General features: G+C 41.1%; 2 protein-coding genes across 2 annotated transcripts in view; one reads left to right on the forward strand and one right to left on the reverse strand.

Moving 5' to 3' along the window:
- syt9a (synaptotagmin IXa) overlaps nt 1-13254 on the forward strand; it is a 32648-nt gene extending 19394 nt beyond the window's left edge. Inside the window, exon 7 of the mRNA XM_010784673.1 lies at nt 12231-13254. Within this exon, the coding sequence (XP_010782975.1) occupies nt 12231-12296 (66 nt within the window). The 3' untranslated portion in view covers nt 12297-13254. The remainder of the gene's footprint in view (nt 1-12230) is intronic.
- Nucleotides 13255-17267: 4013 nt separating this feature from the next.
- Nucleotides 17268-27507, reverse strand: LOC104957126 (liprin-beta-2-like). The gene is made up of 7 exons (XM_010784739.1): nt 27440-27507; nt 26200-26456; nt 22985-23071; nt 21897-22010; nt 20007-20138; nt 17731-18021; nt 17268-17405 (listed from the first exon to the last, which is right to left on the reverse strand). Exons 1-7 carry the CDS (start codon nt 27501-27503, stop codon nt 17268-17270), a joined length of 1083 nt encoding a protein of 360 aa, XP_010783041.1. The 5' UTR covers nt 27504-27507.
- Nucleotides 27508-27866: the final 359 nt, after the last annotated feature.

Here is a 27866-nt window from a genome sequence, read left to right on the forward strand (position 1 = left end):
GCACATTTTTAAAACAATTTTTGGTTGAGCCAAAGTGCTGTACATACAATAAAAATAGTTTACAATAAATACACTTTACAACAAATACAACAGCACAGTTTGTACAGAATATCAGTATGAGAAAACGACACCCTCTGTCCTTAGCGGTGGAGCAAACTCCGCCCTGCCTGTTGATATGCTACTGTGGTGCTGTTGTCGCTCCTGACCATTACATGTCTCCCCCGAATTAAGGGTTTGAAATGCTGGAGGACCTGTTGGTCCTCCAGCATTTCAAACCCTTAATTCGGGGGAGACATGTAATGGTCAGGAGCGACAACAGCACCACAGTAGCATATCAACAGGCAGGGCGGAGTTTGNTAATATACACTGAAAGGAACATTTTATTGCACCAGGAGCATATCATTGGGACTTATTACTGCGACAACGTTTGACTTGCCTGTGAATAAAAAATAAACCATAAGTGTTGCTCTGAATCTACAGTGTTGGTCATTCTACTTTGAACAGCTAGACCGTCCCGCTATTATACAACAACACACTCCATGTAATTGACTTTAAGGTTAGTTTAGCTTCTCACCATCATTCTGTGGCCCACTGAATGTTAACGACATCGTAACTGGAAAGGACTGCCTGCCAAACAGTAAACTCCAGCCATGTGACTTGACAAAACTCTCGCCGACGTTTTAACACAAGACGGATCCTTTCTAGCCATAACCCTGCCTGCTTCACTCCTCATCTCTCGGTTCCCCTCCTAAGTCCCCGCTCGCATCTCCTGTGGGCGGCACCAAGTCTCGGGGAGGGAGTCGAGGGGGGAGAATTTGAGAAACCCTAGTTTGTTAAGCACTCGTCATGGCAGCAAACACAGCGGCATTATAAAGGAAAGGGAGAGATATTTGTTAAAAGGCGCGATTATTGGATGGCGATCCCTATGTAGTTAACCTTCAACTGTATTTTGTTTATTGATCGGCTAAGTGTCCTTCCCCAACTAACTTTCCCGACATATATAATTTATCTTGTTCACAATCCATCTCCATTCACCCGGAGAGAGCCTGAAGGCTTTTAAGAGCACAGATGCCCTATCAATCACGCCGTTGCCGGGTGGGAGAACGACGTTATCTATCTAAATACATATTCTTGTTATTTTCTGATTTAAATATACCTTTGAGCTGCATCTTGTCAGCCAAATCAGGTGCGTCCCTACTGAAGCAGCATCCAATCAATTTGACGGAGCAACTATTGATAAGCAGCTCGTCGCTGTCTTGTTTACCTGTTGAACTCGGTGTCCCAAGGAGCCTGTCGATAAATCGTGCTTGTTGGTGCTAAACTATATCCCGTATTTTTATTTGAATCTGTTTACCGCCCTCGTTGCAGCCACAGTTGACATGTCTTCTGTTTGAAGTTCGTCCTGTGGGTGAGTTGAAACAGTAAGTTCACTGTTTTACTGCATGTCACGTCAATGTTTGCAAAGCTCGTAGCCTCCAGCTAGCATTGGCCGCTTCTTTGACTTTTTATCTTCGCATTAGCTTTTATTGAACAGAGTTTTTATTTTCTTAAGCTTCTCCGTAGTTTGTGACCTGATTCCTTTTCTCTTTCCCAGCAGCTCCCAGCCGGAGAGAAACCCATGAAGATGGGTAAAGCCGTCGTGGGTCCCCTTGAGGAGAAGCTGCTCTCGGAGAGAATCACCCAACTTTAAGCATGCAGTCAACACCAAAGGTAAGTTTGCATCATCCTTCATGGAAGAACTGTTTGGGTCCAGCTACTGCTCTCTCAATGTTTCCATGCTCTTTGTACGCTCTTTGAAGTGTGTGTATCAGCCCTGTGGAGCCAAAATATTACTAGAAACCTCCTGCACATGAAAGCTACACTCTGAAGGCTACGATTATGTAGACACTATTCCATAAAAGCTAAAACCAAGCAGCACATCATTGTTGCAGTTCATGTTTAAACATGCATCTTTCAAACCTTGTTTCCTTAGAAGATGGGCCCTGCCACAAGCTTTATTCAAACCCTCAGTGAAAGCCTCATTGCCCCTAGAGCTATGGCTGTGGGCGCTGCCCATGGCCTGGCCCCTGCAGACCTCCCTCACCCACAGTTTCAGAGGAGTCTGCTGGATGGTGTCCATGAAGGAGGGCGGAGGAAGAGGGCTGTGCCAGGCGTTCTCTGATGCGCTGCTCATTGGTGCAAGGATGTGGACGAGGGAGGACGGACCTGCCGCAGCTCTGCTCAAGAGAATATGTCAAAGATATCTACAGCTACCCTGCACGTCCTGGAGGTAATTACCCCTCTAGTATTGCTCTCTTCCCCCACCCTACAAGGTTGAGTGTTACATCTGTTTGTCTCACACAGGTGGAGCAGGCTGTACGACCCGACTACATGCAGCATTATGAGATCACTGTGCGCATGCGCGCTTCTCCTGGTTGACTGGCTGTCCAGGTGCACTCCAGGTTCCAGCTGCTGCAGGAGACTCGTAACCTCACAGTTGCGGTCATGGATCGATTCCTCCAGGTAGGAGCGGTCTAAACTGTCTTTTCTTTGTGTTGTTTGTGAGCTGTTTTGTAAATGTCTGCCGCTGTGCTTCAGGTCCAGCCGGTCTCTCGCAGGAAGCTGCAGGCTTGTTGGTGTGACGGCCATGCTGGTGGCGGTGTAAACGAGGAGATACAGGCTCCAGAGGTGGGAGACTTCGCCTACATCACAGACAACGCCTTCACAAAGGCTCAGAATTCTGGTGATGGAGGCACTGATTCTGAGGGCCTCAACTTTGAGCTGGGACGCCCTCTTCCTCTCCACTTCCTGAGACGGGCTTCCAAAGTGTCCAATGTGAGTCGTTGCGTGGATTTGTTTGGGACGCTACTTTTTACTTTAGTCATTGTTCAAATTTGCTAGTTCTGCAGCCTAATGCAGCATTCTAGACTAGGGGTGCAACAACTAATCGACTTAATCGATTACCAAATTAGTTGCCAACTAATTCAGTCGTCGATTCGTTGGTGACGTCATCACGTGTGTTTTACGCGCCTTTAAGCTCCATCGTTATTGGTCTTTTTATCGGTACTGGAGACATTTAAAACATATGTCATGTATTATTGCTACAAAAACATTATATCGCAGTCTTAGTGTCGCCAACTCGTTTCTAATATGCAAAAAGACAAACAAATGCATATATGATGTATTTTCGATCTTTCCAATCCAGACGAGATCTCTCTCCCCAGTCTGTGTGCGAGGGGGCGGGGCAGTTTACACACACGCAGCTGCTACATGCATGCAACACACTGCAGAGATGGCGGAGAGAACGCGCTCCGAGGTGTGGTTGAATGTTACCCGTCTTGAGGTGGACAATGCTCGTTGCTATAAGAATTTAGCATGTAACGGCGGTAACACAAGCAATTTGTCTAAACATTTAGCAAAAGTGCACCACATTCAGACGGAGGAATACACCGGGTTTGACTGTCTTTCTAGTAGCTCTGTAGCCCCATCCACGAGTAACGTTTCCACGTCAGGTGTTATGCTAGCAGCAAAACACGGAGTTAACTCAATGATACAAACATGGGTTAATGATTAGAGGTAACTGAGTTATTTATGTTTTTAAAGTTTCAGCTATTCTGTTTACTATTTTTTTTTATCACATTATTTAATATGATTTGTTAAAACACTGTTGTTTCTTTTATGTGAAATATTATTTAATTTAAATAAAAAGCAATGTTAATCTTGTTCAAAATGTGTAAATAGTTTTAATAATATGTATTTTTGAATCAAGTATTCATCTTTATTGTCTCCATTGTTAGTTTCCACATGCCTAAAAAACTCACGCTAAATCTAAAGGTTGATGGCTAAATAAGAGCGCTTGAGAATTGCGCAAGCATAATAATCGAATTATCGATTAGCGTTGTTGGCAGCCCGCTTATTTCTAGACGAGTGTTCTCTAAAACCACCTGCAGAATTGTGTACAATGGTGTCTTAANTGTGTGTAAACTGCCCCGCCCCCCTCGCACACAGACGGGGGAGAGAGATCTCGTCTGGATTTTTCGTGTTTATCTTGTTATTAACTCCTGAATTAAGTGGCAGGGAGGCCAATGGAGGAGGGATAATGTTTATTTTAACGGAGCTGGATTTTTTTTTTTTATGAATGACTCGCGATCTACCAGCATTTCCCCAGTACGTCGACCGCGGTCGACCGACGTACTGGGCACCTCTGTCCTAGAGCTACGGGCGGTAGTGTTAGTCCTCCAGCATTTCATGCCCCTAATTCAAGGGAGACATGTAATGGTCAGGAGCGACAACAGTACCAGACTTATGGTATTGAAATTGAGCAACTATTAGTCGAACCGCATAATCCTGCCTTATCCGACCATTTCTTAGTAACTTTTGAAGTACTGTTACTAGCAGGGGTGAAAGTGGTTTGAATTTCTTGCAGGTACTATAATGCTACCCCGACCTTCATTGGTCCATATTGTTCTCCTCCCGCCCCCAGCTTCATGCATCCCTGAACACAAACTTCAAATTTTTGAACAATATGGACCAATGAAGGTCGGGGTAGCATTATAGTACCTGCAAGANCCTGTAAGTATTCATTGTTGTTTGTGTATTTATGATGTTTAAAACAAACAAGGTATCTACCACGACTGTTTAAATGGGTAAACGTTTTTCGGGCTACTACGTTGGGGTCGCAGAGAGATGCTCTCCACAGACCCATTCTCACAGCGTTATAAACCTTTTTCTTACTCAATATCAAGCCACACTTGTTCTTTTTACTTCGGCTGTGAGTGTTTGTGTGTGCTCAGGATGTGTTTAGCTTGTTCTCCTGTATCGCAGACACGGAAGCATGTCTGCTCCGTTGCAGCAGCGAGCAGCAGCAGCGAGCAGCAACAAGCTTCTCAGCTTCGCGACCAATCAGAGCACACTGGGCTCACAAGGAGGGGGGGCAGGAGCTCCAGCAAGCCATTTAGGACAGAAAGTTAATACCGGTGAATACACATACTTTACAGAGATGCTGTATGAGAAACCAATGTGAGTTTGGAAAATTGCACGGTATAAATCTATTTTAGTATACCTCAACAATGGAATTATGATCAGTAGAAATGGCCATGACATGGGATCTTTAAAGTTCTTAGTTTTGGTGCTAAAATCAGAATATATGTTTGGGTGATAATTGCCAGGGAATTGAGTCAATACAGTGTACTTAAGGTAAAGCAGTTCAAGTTTGTATGTCTTAGAAACAAATCTCCCATTTGGAGGGTTACTGCTCTAGCATTTCATCTTAACCAAGCCATAAACAGGACAGTGAGTTGCTGAAAAATTACATAAATAAACCCCAACACTAGTGTTATACAAAAATGCTTTTTCAAAGGGGTTATTCCAATGTCAGTGGATTGACTCTTTAAACATTAATGCTGTAGCCTACTTAAAAAGTGAACGTTGTCCTTCACTTATTATTTTCTTTGTTCTGCCCGGCTCAACTCTTCAGAATCACACGAAGCTTGTTATAAACTCTGAGGTCAAACAGCGAGATGAAATAAGTAATGTGTATCCTCAGCAAAAACTGCTTTGACTTGCACACTTCACACCTCGGCCTCCCATCCTGCTTTTGGTGGATTCATAATTAATGAACCATCAATGAATAATGCATTTTCATTTCAGCCACTCCAGTAAAACAAGAATTTGTGGCGTGTGACCATGTCCACTCAACTTAACAAAACTGTTTGCTTCCCAACAATGGATCCTCTCCTCTCCTGTTCCCTCCTCTCCTCTCTTTCTTCCTTTTCCTCTCTTGCTTCCCCCGCTCTCCATTTTCTACACACCTGCTTACCTCCAGTCACTGGAATCACCTTTTTTTGTCCCCACACCGATCATCCTCTTGCTGGAACCATCTCCTGCCCGAAAGAGAGACGATCCATTAATCAGCAAATAGTGCATTACCTTTGTAATTAACATTCAACTGAGTTTCACCCAGTAATATTTCATTAGTTTATATGCAAATAATTTTGAGCGATTGCCTCATTTGGTCTGTGAGTGCAATGATGTATCGGTCTGATGACGGAATGTGTGTGTGCATGAGTGTGTGTGTGCGCCTGTGTGTGTGTGTAAGTGTGCACTCACTTATACAGTAGGTTAACGAATTTTTATGAACTCCCTCTATCTCTCTGTCTGTAACACACATGCCCATATACTTTCTCCATATTCCACATATACAAAAATGCACACATGCAGACACACACACACACATAATGGATTGCTAGGCCATATATCCTTGTGCTGGGTTTTAAAAGGCATTAAGCTCTTTACTCACATCGAACTAATTTCAAATTCACTGCACTCAATCAAACCTGAGTCGACTGTTAAAGCAGCTCGGTCAATTCTTTCCCGGTTTACCTGAAAAGCAAGGGTTGCCCCTCAAACAGCTGCCACTTTAGCATGTTTATTTAACTGTACATGAGAAAGCTTTATAAATAAATAAAGGTTGTACTATTAATTCTGCAAGCTCGGTATCCAGTGTATATTTTACATCATTGCTTGGTCTAGTCATTAAAGGCCATTGAGCCTTGTTAATGAGTCTGCACTTATGTCTGTAAGCATTATAATGGTGCTCATTCATTGGACCAGTCGTTGAAAGTAACCATGCACCATCGTAAAATACACAGCAGGGCAGGTTATAACCGACAAGAATTCATCCTGAATAAGCGCTTTTAGTTTGATTTGTTGTAGATTTTGCTGTATTTATGGATTTTTAGTGTAAAATTCAAAGTATTTGGATTTAAGTATGATGAAGGCGTTTAATAACTTAGATCTTAAAGGTTAAATTCAGACTGCTAGCATAGCTAATTTGTACTCAGATCAGATGTTTAAGATAAACTATCTGCAGTAATTTGCAAATGATGAGGCGTTTGAGGTGTGACATTCAAACACGCTTTGATCTTCACATGTAACCCTCACCATGAGAGTAACACTATGAAAATGTCAAGCTATTCCTTTACATGTTGAAATCTGGGAATGCATTGCAACATTGCTCAAAATATCTAATGATACAAGAAACACAACTATGGTAAAGTGGCAAGGCTTGCCGCCTTATGACTTAACCCTAGTTGGGTTTTGCTGTGCCAGGAGCAATTATGACCAGCATTTCATAATCACTTACCCTAACCCTTTTAGTTTTACCCTGGACATAATTGGCTAAAGTATTGACTTGTTTACTTTCTCTATTAGATCTTCTAAACATTGTTTTATCCGTCAACTGCTATACTTTGTTGTAGCAATGTCAACCTGATTTTACATTTCGGCAATTAGCATAACTGAAAAAAACAAACATAGAATACTAAGAGTTTAAAAAACAAGACCAAACTTGTAAGGTTGAAACTGAAAATTGTACCCAATCTGGTGTTATGATTACAATATCCTATATACGGGGCTCATTTGGAGCGAAGAAGTTAAATAAATTATGAACAATAATTGTCCAGATCTATGGTCCTTGTCCATCTGTGGGAGACTCAATCATTCAGGGCCCCTGCCAAACTGCACCCCTGCCAATATGTAGTTTGCTTGACATATGGCTTCTTGTGTTTCTTACTCATCCTATTTTCACATACAAACAGCTAATAAATCATATAGACTGATATTGGAAGACGGAGAGAGAAGGAGTGTGCGCATGTGTGTGTCAGTGTGTGTACTCATTTATAATGCATCCTGTCAAATAAGTGGAATGATATTGGATGTGATGCACGTCAGAAAGTGGTCGTCAAGACAACTCGAGACAAGACTTAACCGGAAGGGACAGATAACTCCTCGGTGTGTGTCTCTTTGTGTGTGCATACATTCCATTATGCCATTTTCCAAAAGGACTTAGTGCATGTGGCTGCACCATCACATCCTTGCTTTGTCAGACTAAATAACTTTATAGAAGGTAATCAGTGACGGTGTGTAATTATATGGGGTCAGGCAAGGTGAGGACAGGAAAGAGATGGAAGTGAGATCACCTTTAGCAAAATGTTACTGCATTCAATTTTATGTCTAGTCAGACATAAATTGCCAGCCTCAATAGATTTGAAATGCTGATAGGTGTGTTCAAGCGAGCATATTTCCGTTCATTCATTCTAAAATGTTGCATTCCTCTGAAGTGCATTGATATTTCGTCCCAGTTGGGGGTTTGTACTGAGTGAACATTATTGATATTGAAAAATAGTTATAAATGGAAGAAACAGCATTGAAATGGAAAATTGTTTTGTAGCGTATGCAATTGAGTCGTACATAAACACTGCTTAAGGTTTACCTATGGCTGTCACGATTCTCATGTTATGTCACGTTTATAGGTTTGTAGGTTTGGGTGTTTTTGCTGTTTTCCCTGTCATGTTTTCCTCTGAGTTATTGTCTGGTCCTTTTCCCTGTGTTTTTCCTCTTGTCATTAGTTTCCCTGGTGTGTCTAATTGTCTGATTATGTTCACCTGTGGCCCCTGTGTTTTCTCCTCCCTCCTCACCTGTGTCTTGTTGTGTGATCTTGTGTGTATTTAAGTTCTGGGTTTTCTGTCTGTCTTTGTCGGTTCGCCTTGTGCCATGACTAGTTCTGCGGTGAGTGTTCTGTTTTGTCATTGTTTATATCATAGCCTTGAAATAAAGGAGTTTTTTCAGTTTATCTGCATTTGGGTCCTGCTTCCTTCACAAACCGTGACAATGGCGATGGCTGGGCCTAGCTTATATTGGGGAAATGCACGTGTTGAAAGACTGTCATTGCTAACATGTCCACTTCACATCAGGGTCCTAATTTCTGTTTAAGATAACAAATGTTTGTTGTTCAGAGCTGACGTTAAATGTAACAGACGTCTTTCTGCAGATTGATATGACTGCACATGATCCCTTGATCCTCCAAAGCAACAGTCTGTTCTCCTAAGCAGCAGTCTGTTAGTGTAAATTAACAACCTCTAGAATGTCCAATTTGACCAATCAGAATCAAGTATTTAACTAAGCAGTGTAATAATTAAAGATAACATCCTAAAAATGTCAGTCCAGGTTGATATGGTTGGGGGTAACAGTAAGTGTGGTTTAATACAACAGCTAACATCTCTTTAGCAGTCACACTTTGTACAAGGGGTGTAACGGTTCACAGAATTAGCTGTTCGGTATGTACCTTGGTTTGGGGGTCACGGTTCGGTACGGGTTTGGTACAATAGGAACGCTGCCTCACTGGACATCTTCAAATCCTCACCTGTTCACCATGGCCTTCGGACCCTAGTCCTTTCCTAGTCCCCTGGCTACTTTTATCTTTCATTTTTTTTCTTGCTTTGTTTGCTCATTGCCTGCTTTGTTTTGTCTGTTCATGTACAGCGACCTTGGGTCCTGTGAAAGGCACTTTATAAATTCCTATTATTAACAAGAAAAAGCAAAAAAAAATCCCAAATGCATAATTCCAGGTTTTTTAGCAGTAGTGCAAGTTTCAGTTTAAAAATAAGGAACTCTAACATTTTGAAAAATTAACTTTATTACACAGTTAAAACAAACTACAAACAGTACCACACACACTCAGATGGCCTATTATCTATAATGGCTGTCAAACAAAAAGGTTCAATAAGCTATAAAACTAAAAAGAATGTCTTGAAAATATTACAAAATAAATAATAAGATAGTGTTTCAATCACTTTCAATCGCAATCAATAAAAACCGGGGTCCTCTACAATTGCATTAGGGCGTAGCATAGCCGTAGAAAAACATATGCCAAAAGCTTCCGTTATTTATTTTGGTCTCTCGGCTTTTATGTCTATTGGCTTCTTAAAAACAGCGGGGATAAACTGAACTGCTGTTGTCTTTTGCCGGGCTCCGGTGATTGCCAAATCTGGGTGATGCCTTCTGATATGATTTAGTCGGTTTGGCGTGTGTTACCATTAGCATACCACACCGCTGTCGAACAACCACACCGTCGTCGTCCGATCCACCACTCGCACACTCCATCGTTATTGTAGACCACAGGGAACCCGAAATGTTCCCACACAGCTGATTTAAAAGAAGCAGGTGGGTTCTAGCTCCTGTGTTATCTGAACTCACAATCCTAGTGATGTGTCGGTCGCGAACGAGCCGATTATTTTGAACGGCTCTTTGGTACGAACGAGGGGAACCGAGTCGTACTTGGTGAGAGCCGTTCTTTTTATCGTTCAATCGTTGGTCCGCACTCACTGCAACATCCACTCGCCTTTTAAAAAGCTTGATTTTTTTTTCCCCAAACTTATTCTGTGAAGACTCGCCCCTACTCTGATTGGTAGGTTTCAGCACGAGGAGTGAGATGGGGTGGGTCTTAACGGAATACGCGTGACAGAGAAGTCATAACNTACAGGGATATATACTTACACATAACTTATTTTTTGTATTTCTTTGTATAATTGTCTATTTTTTTTTTATACCCTAAAAGTATAAAATGGGGATCACCTCAAAAGGAGGACAAATGAGCGTCCGGCTCAAGGCTGCGCCGGCAGACGGACACAGAAATTGAAAACCGGACTGTCCGACCTAAAACCGGACGGATGGCCACCCTAGCTACAGAGCTTCTAGAAAGACAGTGGAACCCGGTGCATTCCTCCGTCTGGATGTGGAGCACTTTGATAAATGTTTAGACAGAGTGCTCGTGTTACCGCCCTTACATGCTAAACACTTTTGGTGACGAGCATTGTCCACCTCAAGACGGGTAACATGTAACCACACCTTGGAGCGCTTCTCTCCACCATCTCCTCCGTGTGTTGCTGCATGTAGCAGCTGCGTGTGTGTAAACTGCCCCGCCCCCCCGCACACAGACGGGGGAGAGAGAGATCTCTTCTGGATTGGAAAGATAGAAAGTACACCGACCATAGACGCATTTGTTTGTCTTTTTGCATGTTAGAAACGAGTTGGCGACACTAAGACTAAGAGATAATGTTTATGTAGCAATAATACATGACCTTTCTCTTTCTCAACTCGCTACTCGGAGGGAAGTCTCTGTCATATGCCTTGTGAATACTCCGATAATGCCTCTCCACGTTACCTTTCTTTGGCAGAGCGACGCTTGCTTTACAAATAAGGCAAATAACCTTTGAATGTGACATCACAAAAAAAGATTCTCCCTCCCATTCTGTGTGGAAGTGGTATGTCTTTAGCTTTTTGCTCGGTCCCGCACTCATTTTGTTGTTTGTCTCTCCCGGCACTTGACTGATTTTGTATCGCTTTGCATTCTGGGTTAACAGACTGGAAAGCAATAGGTCGCTTTTTCTGTCAATCAAGTCAACTCCTGAATTAAGTGGCAGGGAGGCCAAGGGAGGAGGGATCAAAACCTGTTTTGTCTATTTTAACGGAGCTGGATTTTTTTTTTTATGAATGACTCGCGATCTACCAGCATTGCCCCGACGTACTGGGCACCTCTGCTGTAGTGCATATGCCAGGCCTGTAGATGGTGCTGTTCTCACAGAATCAGCCCATGCAAAGACAGTGTTAAATTGAGTGAAATGAGGAATGGCTAAAATGCATGATCTGTTTGGTATTTTGAAAAATAAAAAGTATAAATATGCCTTATATAGGGTATGGTCCTACACTATATTATTCAAATATAGCATGATAGGTCCACTTTAAATATGTAATGAAATTTGCAAAGAAAAATAGATGAATCGGAGAGCCTGGAGTGACAATAAAATGAAAGAGTAGATATAGTATAGTTGTATCTAGGATGGTTTCCTGGAACTGTGCACTCAACCTGGAGAAATGGCTTTATTGTTTGCACATCAAAGGCTCTGCGTGAGAGTCAGAGAAAACAGGAAATTGAGCTTGTAATGTTTCTTTTTGGGCTATTAGAGTATGTACTTTGAAATCTTTATTAGGGCCTTTGGAAAGCCCACTTATTATTATCCAAGTCAAAAGTCAAAGCTGTTAAATCTTCAAAAGCTCCTCATCCTCACTTCACTCCCGAAACTGTAAAGCACTGCAGTCTTACATGCCGATAGCTTTCAAATCCTATTTAGATATTTCTTTGCAAAGTGAGCCGCTTTTATATTTTTTTGCAAATACATCATCTATTTAAAAAACAAGGGAATACATAAATAAATATGAAACTAAATAGGAGACTTTGTTTGTTTTACTGCCCAATTCCTAACATAGTAGGTGGTTAGTACATTTGTTTGGAGATTCCATGATGAAGAAATTGGCTCTGGCTGATATGACTTTGCATCTGCTTTATGAGATTGAGTTTTTTACCCATGCATCACAACACTCTAACATTGTTTGTGCTTGATTCTTCTTCGCAGTACCAGGGGACCACAGGTAGTCAGGGAGGATCCTGTAATTCTCTTAAGACACCTCCCTCTCCGTAGCCTTGAGCAACACTGAAGCAACACTTCACACAAGAGCACCAATTAACCCGAAGCCTCGTCTGTATACGTTGGGACAGGAGTGCCGCAGAGTGCTGCACACATATAGTCCTAAAAGAAGAATGCAGACATTGATAAGCTACTGTGGAAAAGAGAGACACAAACTGTCTTGAGCTCTGCTCAGCTAGACCAGTTGCATGTTGAATGACCGCACAGATGGATGTTTTTTTATTTATCTATAATGTTCCATAAGAGAAAAAACAGGCATGTACAGAAATTTTAGGTCTGTGCTATTTCTGGGTTTATACAGTAGTTACTGTTTTTTACATGGTCGTGTTACTTGTTTTAATGAGGTGAGTCTTGCACAATGTACTTACAACCAGTTGAACTGCCATATAGTTGTATTAATTCGGTGGTGAATTGGTGCATGAGGTCATGGTTTGGTGGGATATCTTCTCCTCGTTTGTTTGTTTCTGTTTCTATTTTTGGGAATACGATGTGATGTTTTGTCGGTTGATGTGCAGTGATGGTTTATTTCTAGACAAAGTATCTGTAAGGAAAATATGTTAAATGTTATCAATAAATATTATTCCATTAAAAAAGAAACATTGTTGATCTCTGCCAGATCAGTTTTTATGAAATTAAAACACTGTAGACCGACATGGTGAAGAACTAGAAAAGCTGTAAGACAATTAAATATGAAAATGTAAATCTGACAAGAGTTTGATTTATATTGTAAAAGCTGTTATTTATTTTGTAACATGTCAACTCTATAACTGTTGAAGATTAAAATGATCATAAATGCAATCCATAAAAATACAGCCAAGTGGATTTCTTGAATGGACAAGAAAGAGTGTGTGAATAGATTATGATGCCTGTCGACACAGCATGGAAATACCTTATCACAGGCCACATTAGCAACAGTTTCCTTTGTATAAAGAGTTAAATGAACCCTTAGAAACAAATGAGTTGGTAAAGCATGTGGCTCTTTGCAAATAATTTGATGTAGGTTTTATATTCTCTTTCTGCCTCCTGTGGTGCGTCTGAATGAGAAGGACATTTCTGAAGTAGATACCCCTGATAGTACTCTTTTCTCTTCAACACTACACTTATTATAGATTATTACATGCGTAGACTATATCCTTCAGGCCATACATTGTAATGTATGCTGTTTGATGGTTGCTTTTAACTCAAAAGAGCACAATACTTAGAACAATTGTATTTTCAAAACAACCAGGAAGAGACTTTAAAATATTGCAAATCATTTGCTATTTTCATTGGCCTTTCATCAAAATTCATGTATTAATAGCCTTATATAAACCAATATGCTCTTTGCTTTGAAAGTGTGGTAGGCACATTGTAAGATAAGATAAGGCAACGTTGTGGTCCATTACATTTCATGAAATTGAAAGTGGTTATTTTTACTGCATTCTATTAAAGAAGTGTAAAACGGACATAAGAATACATAAAATACAATAAGGGGTAGATACATAAAATCAAGTTTTCAACAGTGACAGTGCTGAACAGTGGATATGTTTGTGTGACAAGTTATTTTAAAGGTCCCATGTCATGGCCATTTCCACTGATCATAATTCCATTGTTGAGGTATACTAAAATACATTTATACTGTGCAATTTTCCAAACTCACATTGGTTTCTCATACAGCATCTCTGTAAAGTATGTGTATTCANGTGTGGCTTGATATTGAGTAAGAAAAAGGTTTATAACGCTGTGAGAATGGGTCTGTGGAGAGCATCTCTCTGCGACCCCAACGTAGTAGCCCGAAAAACGTTTACCCATTTAAACAGTCGTGGTAGATACCTTGTTTGTTTTAAACATCATAAATACACAAACAACAATGAATACTTACAGGTTGTGTACCCGAATCTCCCGCTGGTCCAAACAAAGTAGGAACAGCATCGTTCTTCAGTGCCCTACGCTGTACATATCTGGCATGAATCGCTGAAAGGTTTGTGAAGCTTTGTTTCGTGAAAGGCTGGCAGAGGGTGCATCCATAGCTCTGGGTGTGGCTACTGGGTATCCTTACGTAGCGATACCCAGGAAGAAAACATTGGAAAATGATAAATCTCCGAGACGTTTTGGGGAGGTATTTTCTGTGTTAGAGTTTTACTCGCTACAGGGTGTACTTTGAGGGTTTTGACTCTGCAGACCGTTTACATGCATAAAAACCTTCACAACACACAAGGGGACGGGAAATAACCGGAAAAGCATGACATGGGACCTTTAATATCCTCACCTCACCTTCTTATAGTCAACAAATCCTGGAAAAAGGATCAGACAAACCAACAAGTCTGTCTCTTAATACCTTTTGCACCATCTATACAGTATACAGCAAAGCAGGACACAAACACGTTTTTTTATTTGAGACAAGTAAAAAGTTACTTCTTTAAACAGCTGGGCAACTGGGTGCCATTGTTCTGAATACCCAAAAAAGTACTATGGGGGATCCCAAGTGAAAATAACATAAAAAGGAGTAAATACTACATTTCCTGGGGAGGATTAGCAACCATGGATTAATATATAGGTGGTGCACCAATAAGTATTCAAGGGTGTCTGTGGTATTGAGCCAGTCAGAAACAACAGGTGCTGGCAATATTTGTTTATTGTTAAAAGTCATAGTTTATTTTGGTCATTTGGTCGACATTAAGATACAAATACAGAAAACATAACTCCAACCCTAATTATTGAGATTGTTGTACCCCTCAGTAAAAGGAATATAATTAATTCGTAAAATGCAAGTAATATGCTCATTTATTATTTTATTTTCAGCAGAACAAATCAAAAATCTAAATACCTTTAATCGTCCCAAAATAGCTAAATATTAAATAATTATATAAGATAGAAATTACATATCCAAAAAAGGTTGCAGTATTAAGAAAAAATTATTGTAGCATGTAGAAAGTAGTGTTATAGAAGCAAGATAACAGTAATAAAAGCAAACGTTTATATTGCACAACGTTGTTTACAGATTTTGTTATAGTAATTGAATTGTCTAACTTAGCAGCCGGTAATACTAGTAATAATCATAAAGCGGTACATAATGCACATCAGTGATATTGCACATCAGAGGACTTTGGATTCAAATGTTTTCATGTTTTAAAGTATTGACCCTCAATAATATATATATCTCTCCCAAAAAAAAGTTAGAAAAAACAAGCACATAAGAGGTAGCCGTATTTCAGTTACTAAATCACGGGTGACATGTATCAGTCTTGACAGAGAGAAAATCACCTGATGGTCTGCTAAGGTAGCTGCAAGTCACTCCATCAGAGCTCTACTCACTCATGCAGCTGGGGCCTCGCTGTTAGCATCACCAAACCTTAACGCTTCATACGTTTACCACAGGTGCTTTAGAAATCTACAAAAATGTATGCATGTGAAATGAGCGGATTGTCTCCCTTTTCAAACAAACACATTATGCATGTGGCCATAGCGGCCCTGATGGAGAGACTGAGAGATTGATAGATTGATTGATTGACGATGGCAGTTATGACTAATTCATTAAAAAAGCTAAATCCCATCTTGCATGCCACTCACTGGGGTTGAGGGAGTCCACTGATAACACTCAGCCTGGGTTGCGTATATGTGTGGAGTCAAGTGTATCATGGTATGAGTTTGGGTGGACAAACTTGTGTTTCATGCTGACCACCAAACCTCCACTCTTGACAGGAAGAGGTGCACACACACACACACACACACACACACACACACACACACACAGACAAACACACACTCTCTCTCGCACACACACTCTCTCTCTTTCACACAGACTCTCTCTCTCTCTCTCCCTCTCTCACATTTGATATCTTTATTTAACTCCTTCAGACACACACTCTCTCTCTCTTAAACACACACACACACACACACACACACACACACACACACACACACACACACACACACACACACACACACACACACACACACACACACACACACACAGGCATTTCGTGTTGCACAGCACGATTTTAAAAGCAATGTATTTCTACTGCTCATGTGTTTCGTGCCTGCAGCACGTCTTTTTCCGGAGAAAAAGACGTGCTGCAGGCACGAAACACATGAGCAGTAGAAATACATTGCTTTTAAAATCGTGCTGTGCAACACGAAATGCCTGTGTGTGTGTGTGTGTNTCTTGAGCAGGAACAAATGTATTTATTTAGTACATATCTGACATTAACGATTAAACACATTTGTGCATTCTTTATGAATGCAAACCGAGTCAAGCCGACTCCGGAGGTGGCGGTATGCACCTTAAAGTTGTTTGCGATCCGCCCAAAAACCGAGAGAAGAAGAAGAAGGCGTAGAAGAAGAAGAAGAATCCGACTCGGAGCTGTCCGACTTCAGGCGAGCTTTTTGAGACCTGCCCCGGCTGCGATCGGCTATTCTCGTCTACTTTCGAGGCGAGCCGCAACGCGTCTCAAACAAGCCTACTCACTCAGCCAGCAACGCAGAGCTCCGCACCCACACTCACTCAGCCTGAGCTCCGCAGAGAGTGAGTGTGTGTGGAGCTGCGCGGAGCACAGACCCCAAGCAGCAACAAGGAAAAAACACCAGTAATCCACCTCACACTGTCCGCTCCTCGAGCCCCACAACGTCCTGCCAACACGGCACTCAGACCCCACGCAGCATTCTCATCTGTTTGTCATTACCGGTGTCATTTTCTGGTTGGTAACAAACGCCATTGGCAGGAGCTCCAACAAGGCGTGTAGGACAGAGAATACACATATACTATACAGAGATGCTGTATGAGAAAACCAATGTGATTTTGGAACATTGAACAACGTAAATCTATTCTAGTAGACCTCTATAATGGAATTATGATCAGTAGAAATGGCCATGACATGAGACCTTGGTGACTCGCATATAACTGGCTGGAACAGCGGATTGGAAAGCATTTAGGAAAGTTGAGCGGACAGTTAGCAGTTGAATTTGCCCACTGATGGTTTTGATGGTCTATTGCAAAGTTGAGACACCATCAAAACTCAGAACTTTTTTTACCTTTGTTGATTGGAGTTTCTTCTCATACTGTAACTTCTGATCCTCCAGATTCTCCACTTTGTCCTTGAGAATCTTGAGCTCTTTCAGTAGGCCCTAAAACAGAACAGATATGTCAACATTTAGCTAGTTTTAATATTCAGGAGATCTTAGAAAATCTGTCCATTGTTTTTCCATAACACACGATATTAAATACTAAATGAAATGTACCTATTGGTGGTGTCACACTCTGATGCATAACTGACAGATGGGATTATTTTTCACACGATTTAGGCAGGTTGCGCAGTGACATTTAGCACTGCTGGGGATATTTAGTGCGTGCTTGTTTCATTTGCATTTAAACCTCAGTATCACACACACTCTAGTGAGACAACCCATGCTGAACACAACATAAGAAGCCATGCATGCAGGCTGTGCCTACACTTTCTTCTCCACAGTGGTTCAGCTTCCCTGAGCTACCCTGTTCCAGGGTGTGAGTGATCCCATCAGGCCCATCTGGAGCCTTTTCTAGTTTGTTCATCCCTTCTGAGATTCGGTCACAAGACGTCCCGGGGTTTGATCCCTCGCCCCCAGTGGACTCCGTGGGGCAGGCCACAGGATAGCTGCTCTCAGATGGGATCTCCAAAGCCTTTTTCTCCTGAATCTTGCTATTGATCTCCTCCTGAAACCTACACATCTGCTCCTGCAGCTCACTAATGAAATTCACTACAGTCTGACGGATGAAGTGGGGGGGAAAGAATTGAGACATTTATTTTAGAAAGCAAGAGGAAATACCATAGATGTGTATAGATACAGTATGTTTAGATACAAGTGTGTGTTTGTTTGGGCTACACACAGGTTCAAACCCCACTGCAGTCGGCATGTCGTTGTGTCCCTGAGCAAGACACTTCACCCCAAATTGCTCCTGTGGGGATTGCCCACAGTAGTATGTAAGTCGCTTTGGATAAAAGCGTCTAACAAGTAACATGTAATGTAATGTTTGTGTGTGTTTTATATAAGTTATTTTTCCTTTCTACTCTACCTTATATTTACAAAACCTGATATTCAAAATCTCAGGAATATGTACATTTGGGCTTGAGTCTGGTTACATAAATAAGCTAGTAAGCCAGTATTTCAAGCATAAATCCAAAGCTGGTACTTATTTACTGACGCACTGGGCCAGTTGCCCTGAGGGGACGAGTAGGTTTGCCATCTTTTAGAGATTATACGGACCCATGTTCCCTCAGAAAGATTGTAAACAACAGTGGAGCTATGCCTGGACTGTGGACAGAGGAAGTCTCACTTGGGGTCCAGTACAGCGGATATGACAGATGATATGGAGTGCCTGCGTGGCTAAATTTAACTGCAAGCTTACTGGCTCCACAGCAAGGAGGCTTCCGCATGTTGCGTGTGTGTGTGTGTGTGTGTGTGTGTGTGTGTGTGTGTGTGTGTGTGTGTGTGTGTGTGTGTGTGTGTGTGTGTGTGTGTGTGTGTGTGTGTGTGTGTGTGTGTGTGTGTGTGTGTGTGTGTGTGTGTGTGTGTGTGTGTGTGTGTGTGCCCAATGTTGCATATGTGTGGACATGTTTGTGTTGTAGAGGCAGCACGTGGGAGGCCAATAAATAGTTCAAAGCTGATTTTTTTCCTATTCTCCTTAAGTCCAAGCAGCTGTTGTTGGGAAAGTTTGGTTTGTGAAATCAGGATTAAGAAAAGCTGAAACACCGCCGTCCAGTGTACAGTGTGCTGTTACCTTAGAAATACAAATAAAATCCCTCCCTATAATTCCCCAACCATATTTGAATAATATTATTTTCAAATGCTTACGTGTAATGTTTTTGGGAACATGTCTTCAGTTCCTTTTTTTATACTGGCCAATGGAACCTTTACCCACAACCAAAAACAAAATGGTCTTAGCTAAAGCCTACAAACATTCATATTTGGTCTGCCATCCATCAGCCAGCTCTGCTATGCAGGGAGTCTTTTAACCTGAGAACAAAGGCCCTTTGACCAGCAGTGTTTTGGAAGTAACTACAGACATTACAGTATCCTGTCCTGCCGCTTTCCCTGCTTCCTCTTTCTCTAATTCATATGGTCACTGAATGCCTGCTGGTAACCTAACACATCGCTCTTAAGCAAATACATGATTCAGTTTAAACTGACAAAAATGTAAATCCCCTGGAGACTGTTTTTTTCCTGTGGACTTTGCCCAGAAACAACAGAGCCAGAGACTGGGTGAATATTACCCTCCATCTATCAAGAAAGTGTTTATGAACATCCATAAAATCGGCTGCTGACTATAAGGTAAGATCCCTCAAAACGCCAGTCAGATTTCTGTGAGTAACTGCTTCACTCCTGGCAGAGTTCGGTAACAGTTCAGAGGACTATAAAATATAGGTTTCTGAGGATTTTAGCTGAACTAATTCCTCATCTCAAACAATCCTCAGTAAAACAAGCTATATTTTCATTTAGAATATGAGGCATGGCGTTCACATTTACTGTACATAGTCAAGAATATCAGGTTTAATTGCTCAATTTAAACGATTTAAAGCTTTAATGTTAGAAACTTAAACTGCTTTTCAAACTTTGCAACCTTTATATGATCGAAACATTTGTAAAAAAAAAGTTCTGACGAACAACACACCCATACCTACAGGCTGTACTGCATATTAAAAGTAAAATACAACAGAGAGTAGGCATATTTGGCTCTCTGAGTAGCCCTACCTCTGCTTTGTGCTGCCTTTCAGCCCCATGGCCCTGTTTTCCCTCCATGTCTGCCAGCTTTAGTTTCAGGTAGGACACCTCCCCCATAAGACTCAGCTTCTGGTTCTCCAGTGACGTCCTATGCAGGAACTCCTGTCATCAACAACATACAGCAAGAGCATGAGGCAACACAAAGAGACGTACAGTTAAATACTAACATACATGAATACATAATCCTGTCAATAATACAAAACACTCAATACTTACTGAACAAAGGCAACATTAAGTATGAGGCACAGCTAGCTTCCAGTGCTGTAATGACAGTGCCCCAGACAAACCCACTGGTTTCAGACGCTGTTTGAGTGGCTAAATATACACAACCCATGACCACTATTTATAATGCCTATTTCACAGCTCAGTCAAAGTACACAGCAGAGGGGGAGAGAGAGTGAGAGAGAAATATACCAAAAGCATGCAAAACATTCACAGAAAGAACATTAAAATAACTTTGACAGGTGCATTTTCCTGCAACTTTGAACTGCTGCCAGTCTAACCTGGTGCTAAGGGAGACTTTGGGCCTGCTATACAGTTCTGGTACTATCTGTCCCGAACAACTGTCAGCCTTGAGAGTTAAGCCAGGCTCTGTGGGCAGATGTATTACTAATTTGGTTGATGTCAAGCAGGTGCTAAATCACTTAAAGTCTAGGAATGAGTATCGGAGAAAGGCAAACAGTACATATTGATATATCCATTTAAACTCTGGCTTTGGAAAATGTCTAGGCTTCTTCTAGAGAGTACACATGGAAATATTAAAGCTTTGTCACCAGGAAGAGATTTACGGCTCAGGTCCAAAGCCTCATAATGACCATGTCTCCAAGAAACCAGCCCTGGCTGCCCTTTGATACTCTGCACACATACATGTACAGCACTGCACATAGAAGTAGACACTGAGTATTAAGTTCACAACTCATTATAGTTAAAAGACGCAAGCCTGGCACATATACAATTAGTCATATAGGTTTAAACAGTCTGCTTTGAATTGATAATTCAGATGAGCAGCATTACAATAATGACATTATGCATAATACCTGGTTCACCTTACTCCAGTGTCTACCTGCAGCAAAGGAAAAATAAGTGTATATCCTTCATGGACGCGGGTGGTTTCTAGCACCCTGTAGTTTCAGTAAATTACAGTTTCTTAAATCCATTCCATTCAGAGTCCTTCGTAGTGTTCAGCAAAGCCTCTGTTACATTTCAAGTCAAAAGCAAACAACTGAAAGTTGCACATGCACACTTCTAACTCTTGGAGTAGCACCACCCTTATTCCCTCCCATTTCTCCACCTTTTTCAGCTGTTCCTCCCTTTCTCTTAAATGCTTTTTCCTTTCCTCTGTTTTCCTCTCTCTCTTTCCCTCTCTGTTTGTATGCGTGTGCAAGCGTTTCTATGTTTGTGTATAGTATGTGTTTATGTGCCTGTACACACATCATGGTGGTTACAGGTTGTGGGTGTGGCTAATGGTTCTGTAATCACCTGCCCAGACAGAACAGTCTGGCCCTGCATAAACTAGAAAAACACTCTGAGACACTGCTGTGGAATGAGTCTGAGCGTCCTAAATATTTTTGGTTGTCAAGGTAATCTGCAGACAGAAACTCTGGAATCTTAAAAGGAATTTGTTCCCAGGAAGCATAACTCATCCCAAGTCAAATTCTACAGCTTATGAGAGAAGATTGAATCTGCAGAAGAGTCATATGTGATGGATAGATCGACAGTCTTGTTAAATGGAAGAACACTATTGATGTGAAAGCCCTGGATGCCTGCTGAGGGAAGTCAGAGTTTCCTGATTTTGGTCCAGTAATACATCAAGCATTTGAAAGTCCAATGTAAGAAGTGTTTTGGTATGTGAGGCTGTACCTGCTGTAGCATCTCCTCCGTGGAGTTGAGTTTGTGCTGATGCTCCACCAGAGAGTTCTGTAGATCGCTGATTTTGACCCCCTGAGCTTCCACCTGTTCTGTCAACACACTCACCTGTGTGTATTTGTGTGTGAAGACAGAAAGCAGAGATGAGGATGTTTTTTCTACACACAACTTGACAATAAAACTGTTTTCTTTTACATAATTGCAACCTATGCTTGACCAAATTCTTTAGGCCTCCGATTTTCGCCTTTACCTTCTGATAGGACACATTTATATCAGCTTTTTTCATTCAATTTCTGTACTACATTTTTGTTGAAATGTTACATCTGTGACTGATTAGATAGTGTAAACGTTTACTCTAAGAAAAAATGAATGATCCTTTGTTCCTCACTCAGAGCTTGCAACACTACAGTGGCGCCAAATGTCAGCAAAACGCAGGTTAAATATAAATCTGCAAAGAAACTATTAGGGCCACATCATAGCTAATCACATGCTGATAGGCCCGTCCGACCAGCCAAGTGGAGCAGATTTTCTAAAGGAATGTTATATGTGAAGCCTGAAGAAACAAACAGGGCACCTGCTCTCACAAACACACCTACACGCTACAGTACATGGTGGTGCTAGCCTCAGCCTGTCTGAGATAAGCACTTGTTCAGTTGTGTCATAACTACTCACACCTACATATCTAGACAAAGAAATTGTTAAAAAAAAAAAAAACAAGACATTCTAGTGTTGTAACCAGAGCACCAAACCCAGCTTTACAACTGCTGATTCACCTGTGCAACTGAAATACAGCAATTACGCAACCTTTAGACTCTGACCTAGCTTTGCCCTCAGTTCCTCTACTCGTTCCTCTAACACTGTTATGTGATATGGGCACTGTTCAGAATCAGGTCCCACTCAGTGTGGTCACATGACCTCTTCTATTTGAGCAGTCTGATACCAAATGGAAATGATTCACCTCTATCAACAAATGTCCAGGCATTCTTCAGGTTTAACATTTTTTAAAGGGTTGTATAATTGTTACACAAAAAGAAACAGACATTTTGTTATGTGCTTTGAACACTAAGACTGACCAAACTCACCTGCAGAATAAGGGACTCTTTGTCTCCCTCCAGACGTGATAACCGCTCCTGGTAGGACTCACTATTGCCAGTAGAATGGAGGTTTACCTTTAGAAAAAAGGTCGGCTATTAAGTTCATTAAATACACAGTTAAATACAGGACAGTGGGTTGGATTTGGTTTCCTTCATCGAGGTGGCAGGCTGTGTACAGTAAACACAGATGCACGAACACACATAATTAACTCTCAGTATTAGCGTTGTTGTGTCAGTAGATCATGTGCGGAAAAGCCTGCAAAAGGTTTAGAGGTACTAATCCTGCACAATCTGATCGGTGGGAAATAATTGTGTGTGAAAGCAGAGCCTAGGAACATTTTAAAGCGATCAGTTCGAAAGAGAAGCAAAGTGCAATCCAATAGTCTCAAATATCTCAGAAATCCAGGCTTTCAACCACAAGCATGGAAACATTATGCAGGCCAGCTTATATCATCATGAGCCAGCAAGTGGTATGCAATAATTCAAAAACACCGTTAAGCATTTAATACACTCTTTGCCTTATGCTTTCAAAAACATCTGTTTAAATGCTAATATATGTGATTGTACATCATGCTTACTTTAAGTATTATTTCAGATATTCTTCATTATAACTTTTTTATGAGTAATTGCATGTGTGTGCTGGACAGTCCCTCCTCTAAACCATTGCCATGTTTACAAGTCCAGTGTTTGGTAATATTATCTTCTGCCTTTCTTTATATTGTAAACAGCTCCCTTCCTTTTTGCCGTGTGCTTAATAACTCTCAAACTGTTTTTAGCCAACTTCAAAAATAATCAATTCCTAAACCGATTCTCCTCCTAACTTCAAACATATATCCTGACTTTCTTTCCAAATGTATAATCCTATGAGAAATCTCACATGTGTTATTTTCCGTTGACACTGTCATGTTGTGTTGATGTGAGTTTGTATGTGGCTTAAATGAGTTGAACAGGGCTTTTGCATTGCATTACATACATGTGATTCAATTGATACAGTGTTTTTCTCTATATATAGTTTTACTATATACAATTTGAAAATATTCCAAACATTGTCAAGAAAAACAACAACAATGTTGTCTCTTATGATACATCATAAACCTCTTGGTCAAAATTGTAAATAATAATGATTAAACAGTAAATCTATGAAAACGGTTCCGCTATGTGTTTTACATTAAGACAAATGTGTAACATAATGGATGCAGAGAATACTAATGCCTTCTTAATCGTAGCAGGATGGTATGTGCTGTCCAGAGGCTCGCTGTAGGTTCGAGTGGAAGAAAATGATCCCAGCTGACATCTCCATTTATCCTTCACCTCAAACATTTAACCTTGTGACCAGTTTGGCAGAGAGTGCATCTATTATTTCACCCATGTTATGATCCATTTACTACCATGATATCGTTAGCTGTTTCTTAACTTATATTCATTATTTTTCTAGTCCACAAGGAGCTTACAGTTCATGTGTTGCTTATCCTGCAGCACACCTCTTCAAAACATGTCCTCCTCCCAAATTAGCTACCATGGAAACCGTCATTATATCGTAAAAGCAACAACATTGCAAGACCGAAAAGAAACAACCAATAACCTTTGTGCAAACACTCGTGCAGTATACAGGTTTGAAGAGTAGACATGCAAGAGGATAATGTCTTACCTTCTTAAGCCAGGCAAAATGTTTGTAGAAGTCAATATCATACTCCATTGTGCAGGCCCATTGTACCGTAGTTCTGGCTCTTAATGTAAGATACTAAAATAATTGAGATGGTGCTCTGAAGCATCAGGGAGGATGAACAGATACAAAATCCTCAATAAGACAAACCAATTGCTGTTGACTGTGCTGCACTCTTGGTCTCGCTGAATCCAACTCTAGTCCCTTTACAGAGCCTCCATACTGCAGCTTTAGTTGAGAGAGCAGAGAGGACCTCAGTCCGTGTGGTTTGGAGTCTGGGCAGCCTGAGACTTTTTGAGCTGAGGCGAATAACTCCAACTATGCCAGTTGGCTGTACTCTCTTTCTTTCTTCTCTTCACTTTTTTCTAGTTCTTTTTAACTTCCCCTTTGGCTTTTCTCCTGCTTTCTCTCTGAAGCACATTCAGTATAACTGCATCAGTATTTCTGCTGAATGTCATGGTCTCTCACCTTTTCTCTCCTCCCTTTCCTTTCTCGTACCTCTGTCTGTCTCTATCCCTGTCTCGCTTCTTCTGAAGTACCTCTCGGTCGAGACCATTTTGCGGGGCTTCTTAAAGGGGCACAGGGGAGAGGAAACTTTCTTCAACACATGCTTGTCAGATGTGGTGCAGAGCAAGATGTCAGTAAAGACCACGCAGAAGGGGAGGAGGAGGAGGAGGAGGAGGAGGAGGTGGAGGAGACTGAAGGGGAATGCAAGTGAAACGTTGAAAATATATTGAAGTTGAGTAGAGTAGACGAGGGTATACTGCTGGTTGATTACAAACAGGAGACAAACAAACAACTGTTGCAGAAAAAAGAGGATAGGAGTAGTGCAGGGGGTATAGGAACAAAGGAAGTCAGGGAGTGAAAGGGGGAGTGACTGCTTTTACTTTAAACAGGAGCTCTGGATTTCATTACCGGTGCAGTTTGCAATATCTCCAGCATCGGCTAACTACTTCTATGCAGACAGCCGCCAGATGTTGATGGCCAGGATCAAAGACAACCATATCACACAACTAATAAAACCCATGGACTGATGCAGTGGTAAAAGTATACACTATATATATATAGTAGCCTATATGCCTTTGCTTTTATGACTTTGCAATTCTCTAACAGGGTTGCCGAACGTAGAGCCTGAAGGCCAAAGTTAGACCACCATAAGGTTCAATTTTGTCTAACAGATTCTTGTGGGAAAAATAAATGATGAAATAACAATATATTTATGCTATAGAGTAACACTTTGCAAGACGTTTGGTGGGCTAAAAATAGAAGTGTGAGGCAGAGACAGGCAAACAGACAAAAGGCATTTCAGATTATGGAACTCATGATCTTAGTACAAAACAATAAATTGTGTTGGCTTACGGCCCACGCCTCACCATAAGCTTCTCCTCTAAGGGGAAGAGCTTGGCCAGCCCTGCCATTTTCATTTATTGGATTTTTTATATTTTCAGATTGGATATTAGATTTGCATACTGAGTGTTGTATAATGCTCTTCTGGTCTTTTATCCATCCTTGTTACAGTGTTCACGGCCTTCAGTGAAACGGTACTCACCTCATCTCTGTGCAGCCACTTCAGTATAATGTGTGCTGTTTCAGTGGAGACTTGTTTCCTGAGAGAGTGCTGTTCCTGCTCACTCCCCTGCCCCTCCAGCACTCCCCTCAGGGCCTCAGTCAGCTGGAGGGCCTTTAGGGCGTGGTCCACCACTGGATCCAGGGTCAAATGTGAGGTACACTCAGAGGCTGGGCAATCCTGGTCCTCTATCTGCATTAGAGCGGTGAACAGCCCTTCACCCATTTTACCTAAAGGAGGGAACATCCGGAAATAGACAGAATTTTGTTTGGTTTACAGCATCATAATATATTGGGCCTCCGTATTATTTGTATAGCTGATAAGGAGTGAGTGTCAGGTTTAAGTATATTGAGGATCATTCCTGAAATTGGCCTCTTGAGGGCGTTATTGTGCTCCAATGTGGCTCGCTGGATGTAAATAGCATCAAAGGGCTGTATACTGTGGATTCTGAAATCCACAAACAAGAAGTTCAACTTGAACGTAACTGCAATCATCCAGTCTGTGATGCAAATAGTAGTTTTCATACATGTTAGAAAGTTGAATCAATTGACAGTCACAGACACAATGGGGACAATTGCATCGTTTTTTGTATGAATTTCTGATTGTGTTGGTTATAAGTTGTTAGCTGTGGTTTAGTTTGTAAATAGAGTGTGGTATTGGCTGGACGGTCACCTCTATTATTAGAACATTGTCATTCTGAGCCATTCTAACACACTGATGAGGTTTTGACAACAGCAATGACCAAAATGTAGCTCCTCTGGTAGAAAATACAGAAGCAGAGACACAGATTGTGACTTGGATATTGTAGCACAGTGAGATTTAGAAGCTCAAGGAGAAGCAATGGAAGCACTAAAGTGTGTTATTGAATTATTGTCTGACTAAATAATGTTGAAGAGAAAGATGACTGGAAACTCATATAATCCAAAAACTGTTTACTTTTATTTCAGTCAAGACTCGGAAACAAAATTATCTCATAAGCTCATCCATACTATACTTTCTCTTTTGTTATTTCTTTTTTTTTTTTTACTTATCCAACACAACTGAACAAATCCTTACATTTTCCCCTTTCCCATGTTTACTATAAGGCCTACAAGGCTCTACCCACATGATTTCCATATGGCAAAGTCATGTGGGTGGCGCCGGATTTAAGAACGCCTGCAATTACAAACTTGGCAGTGTATTGAATGTCTAATAATGAAACAAAAACTCTTACCAGCAATAATGTCATCCATTTGCTCCAAGGCAGCCTCCAACATGTGGCTGGCGTTTGACGCCATGGCAACAAACTGTCTTATAAGGCAGCACTAGTAGATTGTCATTGACTGGAAGAAATAAGAGAGTTAGCTGCTGAAAAGAGAGAGAGTCAGGGATCTTCAAAAGAAAGACAGAGTGTTGCAGACTACTCCCCTTTCTTGTCGCACTTAGATGCTTTCACAGCAAAGCTAGAACAGCTGTCCTGACATCTGAGCGACTTTCAAGTCAACAACCATCTGATTGTGGCTTTTGGGTTTAAACTTCCCTATCATTTTGTTTTTGTTTTCCACATTTGGCCTGAGGTCATATTTAAAATAGTTGGTTTCTTTGTTTCTATAGGTGTTCGTTGTTTCTTACTATAAACTTTCGCTCAAAATCGACAACAT

Source organism: Notothenia coriiceps, unplaced genomic scaffold, assembly GCF_000735185.1.
Source record: "Notothenia coriiceps isolate Sejong01 unplaced genomic scaffold, NC01 NC01_scaffold00026424, whole genome shotgun sequence".
In the NCBI taxonomy this organism is placed as follows: domain Eukaryota; kingdom Metazoa; phylum Chordata; class Actinopteri; order Perciformes; family Nototheniidae; genus Notothenia; species Notothenia coriiceps.